The sequence below is a fragment of the Petromyzon marinus genome, chromosome 6 (assembly GCF_048934315.1).
Source record: "Petromyzon marinus isolate PM22_M1 ecotype Great Lakes invasive population chromosome 6, UKy_Petmar_22M1.pri1.0, whole genome shotgun sequence".
Taxonomy (NCBI): Eukaryota; Metazoa; Chordata; class Hyperoartia; order Petromyzontiformes; family Petromyzontidae; genus Petromyzon; species Petromyzon marinus.
In genome coordinates this window covers 12,117,772-12,142,445 of record NC_133672.1, presented here as the reverse complement: position 1 = coordinate 12,142,445, position 24,674 = coordinate 12,117,772, and the positions used below count along the sequence as shown (strand labels likewise).

General features: G+C 42.7%; 1 protein-coding gene across 2 annotated transcripts in view; it reads left to right on the top strand.

Annotated features, from left to right (window-relative positions):
* LOC116939491 (disheveled-associated activator of morphogenesis 2-like) overlaps positions 1 to 24,674 on the top strand; it is a 118,384-nt gene that overhangs the window by 20,908 nt on the left and 72,802 nt on the right. For both annotated transcript variants that reach the window (XM_032947918.2, XM_032947917.2), the window contains exons 2-3: positions 7,925 to 8,164; positions 20,728 to 20,817. In XM_032947918.2, coding sequence (XP_032803809.1) covers positions 7,970 to 8,164; positions 20,728 to 20,817 — 285 coding nt within the window. In that variant the 5' untranslated portion in view covers positions 7,925 to 7,969. The remainder of the gene's footprint in view (positions 1 to 7,924; positions 8,165 to 20,727; positions 20,818 to 24,674) is intronic.

Here is a 24,674-nt window from a genome sequence, read left to right as displayed (position 1 = left end):
TGGCATGTGTGGCCAAGATGAAGTGGTGGACAGCGGTCTTCAATGATCCCTACTTCTCTTTTGTTTTGGAAGCAGCGAGCGCTGCCAGGCAAAGCCAGCAGCAACAGCCAGAGCTTTGGGGATGCAAATCTGTGCAATGGACGCAGCTGCCCCCACAGTAGGCCTGTGTTGCGGTCACATGAAGCTTTACGTGGCTTCTATTGATGAGAACAAAGCCTGCAGGACACTTGGCACACTTGTTAACTCTTTGCGTCTACTTGCGCGTATGTTCCTTCTTCTCTTGTGCCTTGAAAAAGCACGTGAATCCTGGCACTCTTGTAGCAGAAACCACCAGGGGTTTATATATTTATATTCAATTGAAGGTTCCAACCAAGGCCAAGTAGCAGCTCGGCTTAGTCACGTGCTTGAGAGCATCACTGATGCTCTATTGTGCACGGACATAGGTGCAGCAGTGTCGCACTAGCCGTTCGGCCAGATTTGCCCTGGCGAGAGAAGTGTCTGTTAAATTCTTCTTATGATGAATAGGAAATTTCTTTGCAGCAGTTTTGTGGCCAGATCGTATTTTGAGGCGTGTGCACATTTTAACGCCTTTGGAAGTGTTCGCGTGGCGACGGCGCTGTTTTATTTAACTTTTCACTGCAATGTACCGTAACTAATTCTGCGTGTGTTTTTTTTTGTAATCGGCACTTTCATGTCTGGATGGAGCAGCTTTCTTGCATATAAAGATTACCAACATTCGGCCGAAGACTAATAAAAGTCACGTAAAAATTTTCACAGCGTGTCTTTTAAAGAACCTCGGCTGAGATCGGTTCTCGTTGTGCTCGAGTGGACCTCCGTACCGGTTGCATGCTTCAATTGGCCCCAGATCCCACTGCGAATATTTGTGTTGTCCGTGCGATTGATGCTGCGGTGCTTGATATGCGTTCGTGTGACCACAAAGGCAGTGCACCCTGTGCCTGAAATAACTTAACTCTTGCCCCTGGATCTTGTCAGACATGGCCCATATGTCATTGTTATTTATGCCGCTGCAGGCTTCTGCGCCAGGAAGACCTTTAGAGCCATCTGCTCGCAGCTCGTGCTGGCCTTGCAAAATACGACTCTGAATCCAAACATTGGGCAACCTTTGGGAGAAGCGAGATGGTAACGCACGTTCCAAAGTGCATATTTTTCTCATTAAAACCAAAACGCTTGATAACCATCATTGTAGCGTGAGATCGCGATCGTTGAAGATGTAAAACATGTCCCTTTTTAATTGCTGCATGGGCAATGTATAACAACTCAGCATAGAGCCCAGAATTGCTTCATTTTATTTCTTTAAAGTAAAAAAAAATCTCCTTGTTAACATACTTTACAAGTAGCACATTTGGACAACTAAAATGTGCAATGAGGATAAATCACTGCGTTGGCAGTGGTGCACAAACACAAAGAACAAAAACTCAACGCATGCGTCAAAAACACTGCCCCAAAGAGGAAAAGAAGTACATGAAGTGGTGACATCACAGGCAATGGCCCTTCGTCATAGCAGAGAGATGATCTTTCTCTTTCGGCATTGTCACTTGACAAACGTGTTATTACATTTTTTTGTCAAGCTGCGCCTGGAGAGCAATGCACACTCTGCTGTAATTTATCCGAATTTTGCCGACAAGCATTATCAACTGCATCCGCCTTGCGGAGACATATGCGTGATCATGTGCATACAAGCAGCTTGCCGGGGAAGCGACACTTCCCCTTTCATCAGAAATGCGCTGAACCAGGGTCTGTGCCGCGTGTCACACAATGCCTACACAGGCAGGGCCGATAGCTCCACATTACACATGAAAGGAGAGTTTCACCCAAGACCTGTGCACTCTTGAATGTAATAGATTCGAAGAATGTGCATCTGTTAATCGGCTGGTGTCATTCGGGCGTAGTTGAGGATCTTTCGGATTGCGTCTTAACAAGACACTGGAGTATTTCAGAGATGGTTGTTGCAGACACATTTATTTGCCAAGTTTGACAGAATACCGACTTAAATGAGCTGTTGGGGGCCGTTGAAGCATTAAATATAAAGGAAGTCAGGGTTAGGGAAAGGATTTGAAAGGATCCCTTTCAGACATACTACTGCTATATCACATCTTCAGCTGCGGATCCCAGTGAAATATTTATGGGGAAGTACATTTTCAATATTCTGCCTCTTGTGGTGATCTCGCAAACTTTCATGTCCCAGCTACAATGTAATATTGCACACACGCTTATTATGTTGAACAGGGCCCCAAAGTTTAGATGGAGTGGTCTTGCCACGAACATTTGGCAGCCCAGAAGCATTTGTTCACGAACATGACTGCTGATGAGCCCCAGAAGGTCAAAACAGGTCCAGAGTTTGCTTGCTTAAATACATGTTGATGGGCAATATTGATCTGAAAAGCCAATAGGCTGATAGCCTAAACAAATCTCTGTTGTATGTGAAGGCCCAGAACACAGTTCTACGTGTATCTTTCACTCCAAATACGATATTAGAGAAGATTTTCAAGTTATGACAGAATTACAAGAACCAACTCTGCCTCATATGTAATTATACTTAACAACATTTTCTTGGCCTGTAAACAGCACAAATATGATGTGCAGGAACTAATTTCAGATGTTCCTAAACAACAATGTGCTAGTTAAACTGCAACCTCATACATTATCAAGTGTGGTGCTTAACCCCAGGAGTTGATTTTACCTGGTTCTTTGAAACTCCCCACTTTTGTCTTACTCGGTTCAAAATACAAATTAATGATTGCATGCTGTTGTTGTCAGTACCACAAACCCTTTTATTTCCTTAGCGTGTTGAGAAGTCATTTGACGTGTTTTCTGGTTGCGCCACACTTGTGGTGCGGCACGCCATTTAAAGTTTCACTCCACATGCTAAGGTCCCATTGCTGAAGAAGAAGCTATCTGGCACGTGAAGTGAAATGCAAAACATCATGCCGAACAACACGCGGTATGACCCGATAACTCCCCGGAGAGATATGCAACGCAACCTACGCAGCAGCAGTGTGTTGAAACGACCATGCCTTGGCTTTCCACCCCCCCCCCCCCCCCTTCAAACATTTGCAACCAAGAACATTATATCTCATATAATTGCCACTACTTGGGTTGTGGGATGATTTTTTTCCCTTCAGTTTTATCCCCCAAGGGGACACATTAAACCTCGCTGGATGCCTGTGGTGTGTGGGGGGAGACCACCGTACTAGAAACGCTGCACCGCGGTCGCCGGGTTAGATGGCCCCTCGTCACGCACGTGTCCACAAATAAGAGCCCAACTGATTTTTACCGCCCTTGTTTCAGATTTCCAAGTCCTGGAATTGCAAGCGCACATGGGGCCCACCCAGCCTCTTGTGAAGTGTTTCTGTGGTAGCCGAGCTCATTCGGCGCACTAGCAGGCCTCCCTCACATGAACTGGAGATGCGGTGATAATGGGCCAACATCTGGTTAATGGTGGCGTAACTACGCGTCATCGATTTAACATTGCTTCTTAACGCTCCTATTATACGTATCAAGGTGCGTGTGCAAAGAAGAAATGGTTTCTTTAATTCATGAAACGATCTGCGAATATAACATTTTAGTCCTGTGGAATGAACAAAACTGTACAAACAGAAAGAAGAAAGTACAAGCGAGACGGAAAATAATTAAATTTTAAATGAATGACAACCCTACATCGTGGAAGTTCATGCATTTGCTAAGAGGTGGGAGTTGATTGCTTCACTGTGCCGCTGGCTACACAGATTTGTTTTATTTCTGCTTAAACTTTGTATCCATAAATTATGTAATGGCCGATGTAGTGGCCACTATTGTCATCATTTGACATTTGCACGGTCTTATATAAATATAAGATTACAGCTTTTTAAGCCGAGTACTTAAAGTGGGTTTGCTTAGCTGATTGAAGTTTGCTGGCCGCCTAAGAGTTTAAAAAATAAATGTGATATTATTTCGTAGATGCAGTTGAATCCATTCATTTAAAATTGTAGCGCCACACTTCACATTACTTGGTCTAACAAAATCTTTATTTTTGGGACAATGGATAATGCTTGCATGTGGCCTTTTACCTACGCACATTTCAGCGTATCGCTCGTTTCATTTGATCTTTATAAGTAAATAAATAACATTTAAACGGTATTGCCTTTCATCCACGTGCGTACAGTCCGTGCACTTGCGTTAAATCACGCACGTGGTTGCTGATTTTTTTCTCCTGCCGCGCACCTGATGGCTATGGTCTAAATTACACAGTGCGCCCTTCTGTTTCAACTTTCCTCCACAGTCCCCTCCTTGTCCGTTGTGCACCTGCAATGGCCCAATGCGGGATTTGAAAACTGGGATAACTCCACCAACAGTCTGCGCCGACCTAGAATGTGCCCGCCTACTCTCCACCCTCTGTCCTCTGCTACCCTGGTGTCTTGCTCTGTTGAGGGAAAAAAAAAGACTCGTGGAATTGATCGTTTTGACTCGTGAATGGGTCGTAATGTCTTTGTACCCCACATACCCAACATAGTTGGCATCTTGCCCCTTCCGCTGTGTCTCCCTGAAAAGGCTAAGCTGGTGTCGTCTTTTGCCAACTCGCCAGCAAAAAAATATTAATCGGCCCTTATTTCCTAAATTTATATACCCTGCATGTTAGCAAGTCATTATCTGCTAATTCCATGACAGTGGTTGCCTTTGAACCCATGGAAATATTCGGTGGTTACAGATTTTTGTGGTCGCACAAGGAAACGGAATACGTTTGAAGGCGTTTTTATCCATGCAAACAATTCTAGTTATTTCCATCATCGCTCGTTTCAAGGCCACGAGGGCCTCTTGAGCCGTGAACACCTGCTGCTGTCAGGAAAATTACATACTCCTGTCATCCTGTATTACTGTATTTGTATAAATACTTTATAGACTGCCATCTTCATCTTACCATACGCCCGCTTAACACTGCCGCTGGTCTTTTCATTTGTCTGTCTTTGTCAAGCCACTGCTGGATACAGACCTTCCCATACAGTGTCAGTCTTGGGGAATTTTTCACCATACTTCACCATGTTGCTCAATCCGGGTTTGGATATCACTCGCCACAGATGTCATGGCTGGGAAATGAACCCAGGTCACCGAGTTCATCGTGCAATGCGCTAACCACTACACCCACCACTCCACCTGCTTTTAATTTATCAATGCTGAAATTAGATTAGAATATCAAAAAGTTAAACAGCTGTGTGTCTAACAGCAAAACTTTGTTTTGTTTATTGAATCGCATGAATATAATTGGCACCTCAAACTCTTCCTGACAAAATGTTTGATGGATTTTTCACTATACTCTCAACAGTTTCAACTTGAATATTTAGATTCTTAAACTACTGAAAACATTGTAAACATTCTATATTGTGGACTCCATTTACAATTCTACTTCTGTTTAACACGTAGGCTTTCGCGACCAATATTCATAATATTATGGATTCTACTTCTGCTGCATTGCAACCAGACAAAATATACTTATTTCTCCGTCTGATGAGCTTGATAAAAAAAAGTTCAAATGAATAAATGAGAAAAATTGAAAAGTAAAACTCAACATGTTGCGCTTAAAGGTGTGGTATGTTTCGTTGACTGACGCCACTAGAGAGAGAGATTTTCATTCCGTGACGGTTCGTTTTGGGGGATCTGTCAGAGATAACACGCGCAGGAATGAATGGTAGCCGTGTGCGTACCTTCGCCGGCAATGGATGTCTATTAGAAACACGTGGCCTATTTCAACGTGCAAGTGTGTGGTATCACCCTACCTACTGTGGGTACTGGGATGGAGTCGCCAGCAAGCGTTTCAGGAATGTCACTAATTAGACAGCCGTTTTCATACTCTTTGGTTATATTCGATAAAGTCACGTAGGTAAAAAATAAAACAACAAAAATCACGACGTTTCGGCCACAACACAAGTGGCCTTCATCAGGTGAAGGGGGCTACAAAATCCGCAAAGCTATCACTCCAACCATGAAGAAGGACCCTCTTGAGGAGCCTTTCAAAACCATCACTTTACCCTACATTGCGGGCATCACAAAAAATATTTCCAAAATCTTGACTAAACACAAGATCCAGGTCCGATTCAACACATTACATAAAATCCGTGATCTGGTTCCGTCTGTAAAAGATGTGATTCCGGACATACAGTACCCTGGCGTCTACAAACTAAGTTGCCTCTGTGGTAGTCGTTAACTTGGAGAAACCAAACGACGTCTCGGACCGCATTCGTGAACACAAAGCAGACCTAAAACACGGTAGAACCAACACCTCGGCCGTGGCAGATCACTATTATAATTCAGTAGGCTCACATGACATTGACTTCTCCAAGACAGAGATTCTTTGCAAGCCATCTGGCTACCATGAGAGATTCGTTCATGAGGTTATCCACATATACAAACACAGAGACAATTTCAACCGAGAAGATGTGTTCTGGCCTAGCAATCATTGGAAGGATTTGATAAACCATTTCGGGTCTTAATTGATTGTTCACGCTTACGGTGGCTTTCAGACCGCATTCATTATTTTAGTCTCCCCCCTCCTCTTTTCCGAACATAGATGGACTCGTCCATCTGAATAACTGCCAAATCGCTCTCCGTGGTGCTAACGTTAAAAAAACCCCGCCACTTTTTCAAATTTTCGTGCTGTGGTTTTCACACCTGATGATGATTGCTTGTGTTCCAGTCGAAACGTCGTGAGAATTTTATTGTTTTATATTTTTATTATTTTATTGTTTCCCTTCTACGTTACTTTACCGAAAGAACCAAGAATATGCTTAAGAATGTTAACATGAGTGGCATCATCACAGTTAGCTCCCACGTGATTGTACACAGTTTTAATACAGATCTACCGCCTTAAAAAAAACTCAACACATTGGCCGTACTTTACAGCAGATAAATTTATCACTCTGCTATAAAAAAACACAGTCTTTAAAACATGCTTTCTTTTTCAGGCAGTTTTATTGATGACTCTGTTAAGTTAGCGCTATTTGTGCTCGAGCACCACTGCCAACGCGGTATCACAAAAAAACAAATCACATTTCTTTAGATTCTTTAAATAGTATTCACAGCATTGATACGGTTTACAGCGCTCTCCTTGTGATGACTGTCAATGGCGATGTCAGTGTCTCTCCCGGCTTTGGTTGCGGCAAGACGGAGCGTGTTGTGGGAATCACACACTCACCTCCCTCCCTGTGCTTGTTTCTCTTGTCTCTGTGTCACGCTGGACGAGGGAGCTGAGTTAATCTGCTGCTCACCTGTGTGCGTTGTCGCCGAAACAGAAATCCTCAAAAAATCCCCACGGGGTCTGCATGTGTGCACAATCAATGTCTCGAGAAACAAGGAAACAAACGTGCAGCTCCAGTAAGAGCTATATCCTCTCAAGAGCATTCACATGCAAGCGAATTGTAGGACAGAAAAACAACAATAAAAGCAAGCATTTCACATTGTTAGGCCCCAGACGCGAATCAGAGCCGACGTCTGACTCACTTATTTTTCTGAAGCGCAATTTATAATTCCTATTTATGTTTTCAAAGAAGCGAGGCTGAAAAATAAAGCTTCAGTAAACCAAAGTAATTGCTTCAAAAGTATTGCGCACATAATCTGCTGCTTTCATAACAACAAACTATTTATTTTCTATATAAAGCAGTGCTTTTGTTTTACAGATCTCATTGATTACAAGTCAAGGCCTTTCTATCATAAATATATCATGTTTATATTTAGTATAACAAAAAATATATCCAATTTCCTCTTCCTGTGCGGAAGTTTACATTTTTTGCTCCTCCTGTGATTCACAGACACTCTTTTAGTTGTATCACGGGTAAGGACTTGTTTTTTTTGTTGTTGGGCACTTAAATACCCTCGCCCCCTTCGTGCTCCCGCTCAATGTTTACCCCTCCGTCTCTCCCCTCCTTCTTTTCCACAGGGGTGGCATGAATGGTAGGACATAGAGCTCTACCAAGTACAGGCCATGGCACCACGCAAGCGGGCACGGGGGCTGTGGTGTCTGCTGTGCTGCTTCGACGGGTGCCAGAGGGACGAGCCCCCGCAGATCACACATGGCCTCACGCTGCACCGTGACCACGTCTCCTCCATCCATGCCCTGGAGGCCCCCATGCCCATGCCTTCTCAGGAGGAGCTGGACATGCGTTTCTCCGAGCTTGTGGTGAGCCCATCGATCGGTCCTCCTCCTCTCTGTCCTTTCACTTCAGTCGTGCACAGAAACAAAAGTTATTTCCCTTCTCAAATGAGCATTGATAGTGGTGGTCATCTATGGCGGTGGGAAGTTTATCCATAGAACGACCACCTCCCCACAAACTGGTACTATTTTCTAATCAACCCCCCCCCCCCAACCAGAGAGATGATGGGTTGAGTCAATGCCAAAGCAAGATTTGAAAACTCGCAGCTTTCCAGTTGCGAGCCGCACACTCAACTGTTGAGCCGCCTCACCTATGCCTATGTACAGCCCATTTGTCAATCTGCTGCTGGATGAAACATTGAGGTGCCGTGATGTTGCCGGAGTTAAATTATGTTATTATTATTATCGTCGTGTAAATGGCATCTCATTATATTTGATCAGTAATTTTATCTTTCAAATTAAAAGTACGCACGAGAATAAAAAAAACCTCATCTTCAGCCTGCACGTTTATCCGGTACAATGCGAGGACACGCCCTTGTTAAAGTTTTTTTTTACAAAATGACATCGCTGAACTAAGCGCATAATACGTAGCCTGCAGAACTCATTCTATACACTTGTTAAACCTGTATCAAATGTGAAGACCGCACCGACAACAGGAGCAATTTCAAGAGGTACAATGTACGCACTGGTAAATTGCAAATAAGGTTTCGCTTTCCGAAATAACGATTCCCCAAGGAGAAAATCCGAGCATTTTCCACATACCTATAATCCCCCGACAGTCACTTTGGAGGATTGAGAGCAGACTGGTGGAATTGTTTCCCTATACGCAATGTTTTTTTTGAGTGATGGTACCTATGTATGGATTACCTCCCATCGCTTAAGGACAGTCACCAGAATCCGATATAAATAAATAACTAGTTTACATCTTTTGGTGTAATGTTGAGCATGTTGATTTCATTAAAAAAACGGAATATATAAAGTGGCATTGATGTAAAGTAAAAAAAATATATACATTTTTATAATGCGAATTCACAGCCAGTTCTGCTGAATCCCACTTCTGCCTTGCGGTAAAGCATCACTTTCCTGCAAATGTCGCCGACGCAGGAAACGATTTCCCCCCTCAACTGCGAACATTCTGCTCCACAGAGCTCCGCCGCATGATTACGACACACGGACTCATTGTTTGTAGGGGGGCGGGGGGCGCGGTGGGGGCGAGGAGGGAGGTCGATCTCATTCTCGCCATGCTCACCTCCCAGGAGGCTCATAACGGGTTGCTCGTGCGCGCGTGTGGGAACCCCGGCTACAGGGAGGGGACTACGGGGTGGGGACGTGTGAGAAAGGCACAGCAGGCGAGAGCGGGTGACCCCACGGAACCCACGGGCCCGTGCGCACACACGGGGAGGGATCGCTCGCAGAGTACATCAAACGGTCGCACACAGCGCACACACGGGGAGGGATCGCTCGCAGAGTACATCAAACGGTCGCACACAGTCCTACTTGGCCCATCTTCAGTTCTTGCTTCTATCTGCCGTGACTCGTGACTCTGCCGGTTCTGTGCTTGCTGAGGTCATGGCTGTTCGCAATAGGGTAATATCTCCGGGCCGTGTGTCTTTGTGCGCCACACACGGTGAACGTAAACTAAAACAAGAAAGTTTTTGATTAAAAGCAAAAACCGTTCCCAGTAATAATTTTCCTATATTGTTTTTTTTTACACAGTGTTAAGACACTGAGGATTTATAGTGGGATTCCATGGCAATTTTGGAGAGCGGGTGCATTGCCTTCTTATATTTTTTTACTCAAGGGAGACTCATGTAGATTGCAATCAGAAGAAGATAAAGGTAATGACTGGGGGAAGAGGGGAAATGACTCCCTGTGAGTGTGTGTGTGTCTGGCTGTGTGTGTTTGAGTGAAGGGCTGTTTCATTTACCAGGCTTGACCTTCATTTCAAAAGGTCCACCCAGGGGAAAGGTGGCCTAAAGCGGTGATCTCTGAGGGCTTAACCAGTGTGTTGCCTGGAAACAGAACAGCATTGCTATTGCTGTTGTGTTCATGTGCATGCGATGGGCCAGTTTTATTCACGACTAGAAATTCCAATTTCGTTAGTTCTCTCTGTGAATTCAATTTAGCAATCCAGCCATACTGCATCTGATACTTGCAAGGGGTGGAGTGATGGCTGTAGTCATTGTTACACTGCACTATGAACCCGCAAACCTGAGTTTGATTCCCAGTTATGGCTCATGTCAGCTGTGAATGATATCTAAATCAGTCTTGGCACCCCCATTTACGATCAAACAATCACCAGAGTGATGAGGTATGGTCAAAAAAAACCCATGGCGTGAGGAAGGATGAATCCAACAGTGGATTTATAGAGGGGTGTAAATGTTCATTATTAATTGTGTGGAGAATGTTTGAAATGTGCTCATAAGACTGCTACTGTTATAAATAGATTTCCATTGTTGTTCATTAGTCGAGGATCTCCAAAAATTTTATAGATATTAAATCACGTTACTCAGTGGTATAGCCCTACAGTCAAGTCATGTGACAACGCCAACAACAAAAAATCAAGAGATCTTTTTAAAGAATGTGTAATAAAAGTTATTTATATAAGTGCAACTCATGATGACAAATTTGAGCGCATCAACCTTTTTATGAAACAAATTCAACTCTTCAACTACAGCAACGAGTCATTAACAGTCTGAACTCATGACCATTTAGATGTGTTCGGACACACACAGAGGGGAGATGGGCAGGGGTGCATGAGTGCGGGTGGACAGTTTTGCATACAGCTCAATCTAAATCCCAACATATTACAATCTTTCGGTAAAGTCACGTAGAAGTCTCTTCTACGTGAAGGGACTTTACCGAAAGAACCAAGAATATGAATCCCTGCAGTCACGAAAGCTTTAAATCAAAAATATTTACAGTCTAGAAACTTTCCCACTTCGCCTCATTAAATCAAGCGTGACGGTGGGGAGTTTTGGACTGATGGTGAATATAATCTTCCTTGCTACAGTCGTGAACATCTCACTTCTTAAAGGGCCGGAGTTGGCCCAATTTATTATTTATTTATTCTGTAAGTGCCTGCTTCTTATTGGAACGTTTAACTCTATTTGTAAGTTTTAAGCAGCGTGTTATTTTTCAGGTATGACTCCTACGCATGCATGTGCATGCACATAAGTTTAGAACATTCTACAGTAGTAGATTTACAATGAACACATTTATATAACGCAACATTTGTAGAACGGGTTTCAAAAACACACACAAGACTCCAATCGTGTTTTTAAAAACTTCACAGCGTATTGGGAAGAATGGTGGCGCAGTGCTTAACACACAATGATCCCGGTCACCTGAGTTCGATGCCCAGCCATGGTTAACATCAGCAGTGAGTAATATCTGAACCAGTCCCAGGCCCCACCTCTTCATCAACCTCCACTGACCAGCATAGCGAAGTACGGTCAAGCAGCCCCCATGACCGATATGGCGTGGGAAGGCCTTCACACAGAAGTGGATTGACAAAGGGCTGTAAATGATTATATTCGAGAGCAGAATGCATCACGTGACATGAAATGTAACCAAAGGATAACAATGGTTATATTTTATATGGAGACCATTTAAAAGTTGTGGGCACAGAGTCAAATAAAACAACTGGCACTGCTGGCAACGAGTATGCGGGGTGTGAGGAAAGAGAACCAGGCCCAGCACCTTGGCTGGAGAGCAGTGGAAGAAGGCCATATGTGTCGACTGACGCACAAGAAATTATTGTATGCGGAAAGGGAAGCTATTGTCGTTTTGCAAAGCACAGCTGTTAGCTGGGCAGGGAAATGACTCAGAGGCAGGCTCGGGTCGAGCGGTCTGATTTTAACTCCGTTGTTTCTAAGCCCTTGGATTCTCACGTGTATGAATGTCAGTGGCCTGATCGAACTTGTATGCCCTGTATCTGCTCATCATCATCACCATCAGTCACGATTAATCCACTGCTAGATGCAACCATCCCAAAGGCCATTGCCATCTGTCACAGTTCTGCAGCATAGCAATCCATTTGGCTCCTGTGCACAGGCTGATTTCATCGGCACCATCTCCATGGTGGACATTCTCTCAGGGTTGTTAGCCTTAATCCCAGCAGCCATCTTACTTTCTCACAACTTGCCGTGCCCAAGTCCACTTAACATTCTTAACGTTTCTTCAAAGTCTGTACCTGATAATATTCAGTTCATATTTACCTCCTTTGTTATTTGGATTTGCTTATTTTAGGAATACAGGTCTTAATTACCATGGAAATGATACGTGTTTAAGTTCCCTGTCAAAGCAAAGTGAAATAATGGACCAAGTATTCTAAAATTACCCCATCTCTGTCCACCCTAGGAGTATAAATGGGCACACTATATTGAGTCGATTGCCAGGTCGTGTGTGGTTGGGTAAAGTGTGGGTACTCCTACCTATTCCTCTAGTCGAGCTCTCTTGAGCTAACTCTGGTGAAGCCCCTTCCAATAACAATGGCGTGAACAAGCAAATGCAGGGTAGGACCTTTATCCATTTGCTTTCGCTTAATCTGTTTTATTACCCTGGCAACTGGGTATGAAATGTCTTCTGAAAGGAAAGAATAGACTCCAATATGGGACCACTCGTACAACATTCTCTCATGCAGCACAGATGCAGGCTGCATTTAATTGGAATGCAGCTATATAGCCACTGAAATGAAGGTCAAATCCATTGTTCTTTGTACACCTAGCCATACTTTTCATTAATTGAAGACACAAGGGAACCCATTTGCCCTTAAAATGCTGCATCTTACGCTCAGTCGTATTTTAGAAATGGACAACCTAATCCTCGGTTGTACACATCCTTCAAAGTGGTATAGGTTACAGTCTCCTGTTGGATTCATGATATATTGTTTCAAAATTGTCAATGCATGAAATTGGGAAGGCAATTGGAAGCCGTATTTTACACGGTGTTATGGAAGGATGTCAGAATAATATGAGGTGAATGGGTTTGGCTCACACTTTATCTTACCAAACCACCCAGGATTGTCTAAACTGATCTGCTATAAATATTTCAATGTTGCAATTTTGAATTATTGCTGCTTTTATCGTTATTGTGACCAGAGTGAAAAATGTGACATGAAATGCATAAAAAAATGTTTATTATGTCAATCCTGCTCATAAAGTATGGACAAAAATAACAAAGTTTGAAATGCTGCCCGTCACACAACAAAAAAAACCTTTTATGCACCAGTTACGTGTAAAACACAGCGATTGAGGAAATGTAAAGACGTAGAACGAAACATTCGTTTGAATAATGGCAGCTTTCAATCACACACCAGTGGCTTAAGATAAGGCAATTATTTTGATTTAAGTCTTGTAGCAGATGGATGATGGTGGTGGTGTCTAAAAGAGAGTCGCATTCATCATCCAATGCTGGCCTTCCTGTAGATGAGAGTGACAGTGATGGACTCATCCTCGGACCCTGGGAATTCGGCAGTACACCCCTGCATGTGTACCACAGCCTGGGAACTTTCGCAATAGCTCAGCCCCAGAGTGAAATAATTTTTGTGAGGATCAGTGCCACTGGACTTTCACCTGAAAAAGCATAAAAAATATTCCCAAAGCCATTAAAATGTTCACACTTCCTGTGCAGGTGCTCGTACAAAATCTTACAGAAAAAAAAGTTTTCTTCAAAATGTTAAGTATGCACACGCTTAATGTGTAAAATATTTTGAAGTCTTTCGTGCATACTGGTTGAATGTTAGTGTTTAACAATAACAGTTTACATACTACTGCTGGATGAAAGCCTCCCGACGCAATGTGGATCGAGCATGTGGGTTTGTTTGTCCATACTTGATCAAAATAGCGAGTGTGAGTTGATGAAGGAAGGAGTGTCCAGGACTGGTTCACATATTATTTACTACTCAGGTCGCCGGGATCAGAGTGCGGTGTGCTAACCTGTGCACTACCGCTCCCCCAATAGTGTTTATGTAAATCGTACATATCAGACAAATATATATTTTAAAACATCTCATTATCATTCGTATTTTTACAGATAATTACACTTCAAATAAACAACAACATTAATTTGATTACTATAAAATATATGATTGTTATTATTTGTATTTTAAGAATCGCATTATTAACACAATCTTAACACTTCACGGTCATACTGTTTTACTTAGGTACACATTGGCGAGACTAGAACAAAAGGCCTGTTATATTCTGACATTCCAAAGTAAAGCAATTTAATCTGGCATTGCAGTTGGGGAGAGAGCGGGAAAGGGAGAGGGAGAAAATTAAAAACAGTGGCTTCATTGGGGCCCTATTGCTTGAGGTGGTTAGGAAGTGCTTGCCGTACTGTATCTGGGATTTTGTATGTCCTCGGTGAATGTGTACAGAGCACGTCTTATTTGGAAACAAGAAGGGGGTATGCATGCTCATTTGTAAAGATATAATGCATTCCATAAGCAGAGGTCAGGTATATATATTTTTAATGGGATCTGCAATCGGAAAGGAGTGTCCCTATAGTGGCATTAATGTTACAGATTGCATGTTGTCTCTCGCCATGCTCATGGCCGTGAGTTATGGAAAAAATAAAGAATGTCCTCTCTTGCCAGTAATCCCACAATATTTTATGATGGCGTCAGAAGATGCTTGACCATGTGCACGCTCTCTTGTGCCTCAAATTGGTCACAGATTGAGAATGCAATGCTATGTATAAACTATTTTCAATTCCCTCTCCTCTTCAAACAAAAGTATGGCCTATTTGAGTGCTAGTGTGTTTCTTTATTCCTCAATACACAAGTACTTATTTCTCCCGTATACTTTGGGAATTTTCTGCCACAGCACTATAATTACCTTATACCCACGTCACTGATCTTCGCCATGAGTAACCAGGTAAAGTTGCAGAAAAAAACCCAATAACATTAGCCGATAACACATTCACAAGCTCATAAGTGCACTCACCATTGCCAGCGTTATTTTGTTAATCCTGTGGCCATGAATCATTCGGTCAGGGTGGCATTTCACTTTGTTTGCACCTGGCGTTTTTGTTGCAGGGACTAGCACAGTGCAAGGAAGTCAGATTTGAATGCCCCATTTGACTGGGTAAACAAAACATTGGGAGTCAGGAAAATAGTAAAACCCATTGCAGGTGGTGGCCTCCCTGTTATTCTGTCATTCCGAGGGTTAATTATTATTTTTTTGCCTGGAACATGGGTTGCAGTCACCTGTCCAATTGTGATACCTGACTGAAAAAAAACATTTTTTTTGTAAGCCACGTAAACGTTGGCTATAGACTGTGTTTCTTTCAATCAGCGTTTCAATAATTGGACACAATATCCTAATTTTCGTCAATCAATCGGCTGCTGGATGGTGAGCCCTTGCCATCTCTTGTGGTTCTGCGATGTAAAAATCCATCTTAGCACTTGCACGTGAGTTGATTTCACTGCTCCATCTCCACATTGTATGTCCTCTCAAACTCGCACCATTATACACAACTTCAAATTCTGGTAGGAAGTTGACTCAACCAATAATTTTCCCTTTGAGAGTTTATAAAAAGAGTATACACTTTGTAGAAAGTTAACTATAAACTATACGACCAAACTATTGTTTATTTTACCAGGTAAGGCCCACTGAGCTACATAGTTCTTTTTTAGCAGTAACCTGGCCACAAATGATAGCTTAACAAAGTGGCTTATCACGTGGAAATTCATAGCAGTCAAACACTCTAAACACATGTTTCTAAATGTGGAGGGAAAAACCGGAGGACCTAAAAAAAAATCCACGGAACCACGGCGAGAACATGTGAACTCCAAATATACAGGCATCAGGGTCAGGATCGACCCCATGGCCTCCTGTATTCCAAGCAAAGTAGTTAATATCTCGCCACTGTGGCGCCCTTAACATCGGTTAACTTTATGGGAAGACTGCTGAGGTGGAATTCTCGGCATTGGCTACAGAAGATGAGCAATGCCTCGTTCTTGTTTCCATGGAGACCATATGTTATTTTGTAATAGCAATGATGGCATTGGGCGTATTGCAGCTTTACATATTTATTGCCGACATACAGCACTTACACAAGGCAGCTTTGTGTTGCTTTAGGAGGCCACGCTTTTTATTGTATGCAGGTAATATATCCGTGATGACACCTGCACACAATGGGCCTTCTTCAGAATAGCCTGATGCACTTTAACTTCTCCAAGCGATCAGATGGAGCCACTTTATCATGGTGTGCTCTCAGAACGTTATCAGGACTATTAGACGAGGGGTTCAAAGTGTTGAACCATAGACCTCACGAGAACTCTTCCCTACGCAGTTGCCCCCTATTTTCTTATCTCTAAAGGCAGATAACCCAGGAAGCCAGGCTTATTCTCCTTCCACCCTTAAACAAAAACCATAGACTCCTTTCTTGTCTTGTTCTTTAATATTTTCTTGCCTTCTGTGTACCTCCTTTGAGTTTTTTGTTCTATTTTTTGCCTCTTTTTTGTCTTTTTTCCACGTAGTTTAAAATCATCCTCATCTGTTTCAGGTGTGGGTTTTAGTGCTGTTACATGATCGTTGATGCTTTACGCAGCTTTGATTTCTGATTCCTACTTTTGCATGGCCTGAATACACGTGTGGGAAAGAAACATCTATGGCACATTAATGTGTTGACACACATGGGCTCCATCCAGTAAAATTTTCAAGCACGCAGAGACATGCGAGTGGGTTTCTGCCTGGATCAGGAGAAAGCCATCGATTGTATTTTGGTCATTTTCCATTTGCTGGCCATTAGCGGTAACTGGCACCATGCACCCAGACCAAACAGCATTCACGACTTTGCTTTTTGCGGTAACATTTCCTGACGTTCATGCCTAATATGGTGTTACATCGGTGTTTGAAAATGTACGTATTTATATATTTTTTCCACTCCTAAGAGTGTCTTGAATTTCAAGAGTATTTAGTTTAGACAAGTAATTTCTCGTTGATTTGTATTCTGACAAAATATGTTAAGTTTTCTGAATTTGATGTTTTTGGTGCAACTGGATTGTTAAATGCGTCTGCCACTGGACCAGGTGTTAAAAAAGCATGCTGTCCACTGGAAAATGGATTGTAAAGAACCTGCAACGTCATTGACAAGTGTAATCCACCGCATTCCAGTTGTCAACATTTTAATACGCGTGCAGTATGACCATGAGATAAAGGTGCAGCCCTGCAATCGCTTTGTCATTCCACGACTGCTGAAGAGGCTTTACTCCAGGAGCTTCCACTCTAGAGGCCCTCTATACCCTCCTAGAGAGTCCCTCCAAAGGATGTGTTGGCCTACTCTTCCTTGCTCGTAAAATAATACAATGTCAATAATGCAAAGGATATTATTTTGTCTCCTGTTCAAATAAACTCTTCAATCAAAGAGCTGTTTATACGTGCTATATATGCATCGTTTTTTAAAATAAATATTGTATCCCTTTTAGCATCGTTCTAACTGGAGACTTTACAACACGTGTTTAATGTAAAATTTTCTCTTGAACTTTAATATGAATGTTTGTTTCCCATAACAAATCTAACCAAGTTTCAAATATGCTTACTCTTTTGGTTATGACAATTTTTTCCTGGCCGCACCAAACTTACAAAGAAACCTTTGAATAACGAAGGTGGCTTGGGCAGCATACCACAGTTTGGTAAAATGAAACTCCTGTTTTTTTATCCAGGAAAATGAACAAAGAAAAAAGAGAGAGTTGGGGGCGGGCCTAAACATCGAGGTTTTGGGGGTTGTTTAAAATAGCATGGCGCTCTTTTGCATGCAGTAATATCTTGAGCCACAGATCCAAAGCTTTGGTTGTGATGTAAAGAAAGATTAGTTTTCCACATTGTATTAATTAGGTGCTGTGTTTTTTTGCAGCATTATGTGCAGTACCTGCACACTGCTGCTGTGGGTTAGTCATGGCCGGCAACCAGAGGAAATCCAGACAAGCACCAACTTCATTCATTAACACACCTCAGCAAACATCACCTGCAACGAACCGACATACATTTTTTTTTTTACAGCAGACTTCCCAAAGCAGAGGAAAAATACGACGTTATGTTCTTGCTTGAATGAAAATCTGCAGAGGCACAATGTGTATGTACGTTTGGGTGTAAATGACATTTTGTTAAAAGACGATCATGCGTCTGGTTATTCTTGAAGCCCCCAGGTGAGATGACGTGTGGTGAGGCCCAAAGGTCGACCTGGGCTCGGGTTTCATACCCACTGGCAGAGCCTGGGTAATGAATTGCCCCGTGTTCCGAGTGCTCAGGCACATCCTGTTGCTCTGTCCATAATTGACTTCATCTCACCGCGCTCCATCTTCATTTTTTGACGTTACCTCTGTTACCCTCGTCACACGGAAGTGCCACGGATTCATTTGTCTTTCGGCCTCCTTAAAGGGTCCACGGAAGTTTTCACGTCAACCTTTGAAGTACAAAAAAACAAGCTCATCGATCTTTACTAAATTGTTTTAAGAGAGATGAAAATATTCGCAGTAATATTAATAATCCACAGCCCGTTATCAATCCACTGTTGAGTCAGAGCCTCTGCGTGTCTTGTGGGTTTTTGGTGATGTTTGACCAAGCTTGCTGGCAAGTGCGGGGTCGGTGAAGGAGGTGGCCCAAGATACCAGTGCAGATGTCACTCTCAGCACTCATTTTAACTATGGCCGGGAATAAATCTAAACACAGTGTGCTAACCACCGTGCCACCACTCAAACCCGTATGAAAGAACAAAAATTATCATGTGGAGCGATTTTTCAAGTCGTTATTGCCGCTTCAAATACATTGACAGTCAAATATAACGTGTGCGCCTCATGCATCTCAGGGTTTTGCTGCAAGTATTTTATTGTTAATATTAATTTAAGATGCTCACTTTTTATCTGAATACACAATTAGTATTTTTTTTACACGTACAATTTCGTTCCTGTGATTGAATACAGGTGAACTCCTCCTCTTATCCATGACCTTATTACCCATGACCCTATAATTCACGACTCCTACTATTATCCACGGAAGCTATAGCGTTTGGAAAAACTACCCGACTTCACGGCCATAAACTTCCTCTTACCCATGATTTTTCTTGGTGTTTTCCCCACATATAAAGCGGAGTAAATTCGCGGTTGACCGCGTTAAATGATATGATCTGCGATATTGGTCCTCCACATTGTCGTGGATAAAGACGACTTTAAATAACACTGTACTCTGTGAAAATTACACAGCATTTGAAGGGGGACGGTTCCTAAAGCTGCTAAAGTGTTATTTGAGGTTACATGCACAGGCAGTTGGACTTGGGTCTGCTCGGGAGTCCCTGTGGCTTTACGGAGCGAGAGCGTGAAACACAATTCCAGGATGCCTATGGAGGCTCGGCGAGGTTTGGCCCTGAGCCAACACGTGTGCATGTGCGCGTGCATCGGCCGAACCCGCAGATCACCCACGAGTCATGCGATCATCATCACAAACTCGAGAACGTGGAAACGGCAGGAGGTGTGATGAAAATACCACCCCCCCCCCCCCAACAAAATGGAACTTTTAAACACATCATTGTGTCAATTACTCTTTGTCTTTTTGCTCGTGGAGTTGTAGTGGAATAAGGTTTATTCTATTGCGTTTCATGTTACATCTTACATTTACACGCAGTGTGTTGCAGTGTGTGTGTGTGTGTGTTGCGCGTGTGTGCTTGTTATGATTGAATATGCCACTTCTCTTCATTTATTGCACACCCCTCGCATGACTCTCGCCGTGTACAGGGATACACTTTGATGCCGGTGCGGCGTGAGTGCTGTGCTTTACATGGGAGCTGTGAATGCAGGCCAATTGCAGTAGGAATATAGGTGGTCTTTTTGTGCTCCTGTACACAGTGAGTGTGTTTTGTAGCATCTCCACATACGATGCACAATAGCACCATTTGCATCATCATCAGCCATGATCAATCCACTGTTGGACGAAAGCCTCGCCAAGTCATCGTGTTCAGAGGCTATCTGGATTGTTCGATCGCAAGACAGTGTGAGATGGTATCAGCTTGGGGAGGCCTTCATCCAGCAGTGGAGAGATCATGGCTGATGATTTTAATTGGAATTCATTTTTTCCCCTCTGTATATTTCTCAAACGCATAACTATAACTACACTGGAATATCTGTTACTGGAGCTTCCCAGGGCGAGACTACAGCAAGGAATTGGAATCGTTGAGATGAGATGTGAGTTACATGCCTAATAAATGCGAATCGTTAACTTTAACCTTCGCCAAGGCTCTGTCGCAGGGTGCACTGATCCTGTACAGGAAGATCTTATTTCGTTGATTTGTTGCTGTTTTCATCGGTTCACCTTGCTGTGTGTATATTGCCCTTCACTCTTTACTTTTCCATTCTTATCCTCTAATTCTTCCTTTTCTCTATATTGCTTTTCTTTTCCATTTCGTTTTGCGAGATCACAGCTAAGGGCACCTGTAGTTTCAAATTTTCATCATGGTTGCCTGGATATTAGCTGTGTTTTCCTGTTGTTGTTCCAAATATAAATAGATTAATGAGAACAAAAACGTTAATTGTAACCCTATCACATCCTCTCTTTCCTCTCACCTCCATCCCCAAACCCGTCGTCCCACAGGATGAGCTGGACCTCCCAGAGAAGCACCGTGAGGCCATGTTCGCCCTGCCTGCAGAGAAGAAGTGGCAGATCTACTGCAGCAAGAAGCAGGTGCGGCTCCCAAAATCTGGCTCCCATTATGGGGCAGAGTCCTCGGTTTTTGTATGTTCAAGGGTAAGATTGAGGGTGCTTTTTGCTGTGCATCATGAGGCCCACAGGGTGGCCCATAAAACGGTGAATAATGGATTCTCTGTTTTTTTTTTTGGCGGCACCACAAAAACATGCAAGGGGGCGCGGGAGAGAGGGCCATAAAATTATCGTTTTGGAAGAGGTGTGGTAGCTTGTGTTGACGGTGATGGAGAATTACCTGTCAGGTGGAGAACTAATAATTTTCCATCGAGCGAGGAAAGTTTACCTCATCGTCCAGTGAATATGAGCGTTGTGTCCTTGGAATCGTCTCTTTCAACACAAAGAGAGAAGTGTTGCAAAATTAAATTAACTCCGAAGCCTTTACCTTGCTGGGCCGTTCTGTAAATTCAGGGAGCCTTTAGATTTCAGTTAAGCTTTTCAATTCATAAAATGTATTATTAACACTCATTTTTTTAATAAAATTAACATGGCTCGGCAATTACGCACACGCTGTATGAATGAATTAAATTAACTCTTTCTTTTTTGCACCTTCGACACTGCATGTGTTTTGAGGATTTACGTGTCGCAATGAGCACTTCTCATTTCAGTACAGCTAACAAAACATGTGGATACATCACAACCTGTTTATTCTTCCGTTTGTTTTTCTTCTTCATCAGCCATGTTCAATCCACCGCTGAATGAAGGCCTCCAAAATCTGACGCTACCTTTTGCAGTTTTTTCCTTCTCAGTAAACACCCTAAAACTATACATTGGATTGTTTTTTAACAAAAATGAATTCCATCTTTAAAATGTCACATCTTTAGCTTTTGATTGAATTAATGTACTTAATAAATTAGTTTTAAGTGGAAATAATGTTATTAAGCAACAACATTTGTTATATACAAATACCACTGCCGGGCATGGGTTTGAACATGGCTGATGGTGATGAAGTAAAATCAGGTTCATAGGCAGCAGTAAACTGTTGTTGCTTGTTCTCTGTTACATAACAGAGAAGGATTGCCAGCTTTTAGATACATTTTTATGCATTTCCAGCACTTTTGAGACCATTAATGATTAAGTAATTCATCCATTGCTATCAGATGCATCCCATGTGTACACATACGCCAATGTAATACTGTCCGTGTGTAAAAATGCAACAGCCGAAGGTTATTTTACACATTGCGATCTGCTGTCTGCCCATTGCAGTATAACGAGAACATTATTATATGAATAACCAGTTTAGTACCTTAATATTTAAGTGTTTATAACATGCGCAATATGCGCAGCAAGAGAAAAAAAAGCTTTTACATTCTATAAATGTTTCCTGAAACAAATTTTTGTCATTAAATCACAAAGCACGTGGTCAATTATTACGATCAGTGACACAGGCAAGTAAATTTGAATGCTCCAGTACTTGTATTTAATTAAAACTGGGGAGTAATGAATGGCCTTATTTTTAATGTAGAGAAAATACAGTTGCAGAGCCAATTTCAATATGGAAACTATGATGGGTGTTTCTTTTTTTTCGCACAGCACTTACAACTACAGCTCATGCAAAGAACAAGTTGTGTTAACACCGCCGTGTTTTTTTCACGCTGATTTTCCTGACCCGGCAGACTCCCGCGGGTGTCTGGGTGTGGACAGGAGGCGAAGTTTGCGGCACTAAATGAATGAGCAGGCTGTGTGTTTTACTAGTGGTGCCGACTGACTCTGGCGGCTTCACTCGGTACGCAGTTCTCACAAACGTTCCGGCGCTAGTCCAGCCATCCTACCACCCCGGGCGAACAAGCCCCCCCGCCCCTCTCCCACCCCCGCCCCTCCTTACCAATAAATAAATTCAAGTACTGCGTTGGCAGTGGTATGCAAGGTACAGCTCAAAAACACTGACCACATTAGTCATTGACACTGCCTTGTAATAACGGGAAAAAATATTATATGGTCGGCTGTTGCGTTTGGAAGTGGCCCTCCACAGTGAAGAGAAAAGGAGCAGGGGAACGAAATTGTAATTTTAAAAAAAGTCACTTTACACTGCACGGCTCTGGTTTTATACAAACCATATTAAAATGGCATAGCTTTCTCAGGGGCGCACAATGTCAAGTGTAATAGTCAACCACGAATGAGTCTGCATGCTCTTTCTTATCCTGTCCTCAAGAAGGACAAATGCTCAAAACGTCAGCCTACTACAACTGTATATATTTGTCCATTAGCAATAGAGATCAATTCAGCTCGTGTGCAGGCACTCGGTGCATTCATAGAATCATGAGAGATGGCGATGGCTCGGGGATGCCTTCATATGGCAATTTATTGACCATGGCTGATGATGGTGAAGAATAGAGATCTGTTGAAGTTAAGGGGCCTGCATAGTCCTTAGTGTCCAGCTCTCTTGATGAGTTTGTTTCCCTCGGAAGGCTGCGTGCATTAGCCTGGTAGACAACAACGCTGGTAGCCAGGGAGAACACTTGTCCTTGTATGGCTGCCACTGTGGGTGCGCAGTGGAGGAGCGCCAGCGTAAAAGTGGAATAGGATCGTGGGGCAGATCCAGCACGGCCTAAGCAGCCTATGGAAACTTGGCACAGCACCTACCCAACACGCCGGCTCTTTGGCCTGGCCTCATCCTCCAGTGTCATGGTGTGGATGTGTGAACAGCATCAATGTGACTTCCCGAAAAATACTTTTGGATATAGACATTGTGTTTATGTGCCCTTAAAAAAGTGTTATCCTATCTGCAGCAATGTACACATAATATGTTAACCGTAATGTATGCTACTATAATGTAAACAATACAATACACATTTTAAAAAAATTGTAGGTATATAGAATAAAATATATTTAATATAAATTAGATATCGTAATGTGGGAAGCGGTAGTGCAGTGGTTTGCACACTGTGCTACAAACCCGGCAACCGGAATTTGATTGCCCATCCATGGCTAACATCAGTGGCGAGTGATATCCGAACTGGTCATGAGCGTGCCCTTATGCCAACCTGCACTGACCAGCGTGTTGAGTTATGATAAAAACGACTCCGGAGACCAGCATGCCATGGGGAGGCCATTCACGCAGGATTAGATTGATGAATGACTTTGAGAAAGAAAAACATTATACAAGTAAACGTAAACAGCGTACCCAACAGCATTACAAACGGACCCCTCAGTAAAGCATAGGAAGACGTTCTCTCTTTCCTGTGGAATTTAACTACATCCCCATGCCGTGCGCATCTTACAAACCCACCTCCCATGAGCACGCTTAAAGAATTTCAAGCTCCTTCATTACCGGTGTTTACGGTTGATTTGATTGGGCTGCACATTTTAGTTGGTCTTATTTGGTAATGCTCCCGATATTTAAGAGTCCCCTCTCAAGCTCTGCCGGTTACCCTCTTTGTGGCTCGCCGCTTGTAAATTTATGGGCCTGCCAGATCAACGAAGAAAGGAGGTTGTCCGAGAAACTGCCAGTGCGTGACAGTGAGCAGCAGAGCATAAGCACAATTCTGGCAAACACTCATTTTACAAGTCACTGATGGACAACTGAGTCACTTGGTAATACTCACCATTGGACTAGGTTCAAAGAGAAATGTGGAAATATTGTGTTATGCAGAACTCCTGATATATGTAGAATAAAGTATTAGGTATTCTGCTACAAATGTAATATCTGGCCACAGACAAATTTTCTTCAAAATCAGCCTGACCTCAATCTTTTAAATCACCGATCATTCGCTTTGGCAGGAATGCTTGCGCCCATGAGGAAAGGATTCCAACGCATAAAGAAAATATGAAGTGATTCAAATTGAGCCATAAACTGTTAATTGGACATTTATCCTATCATGTTAAATGTGCTGTCGATG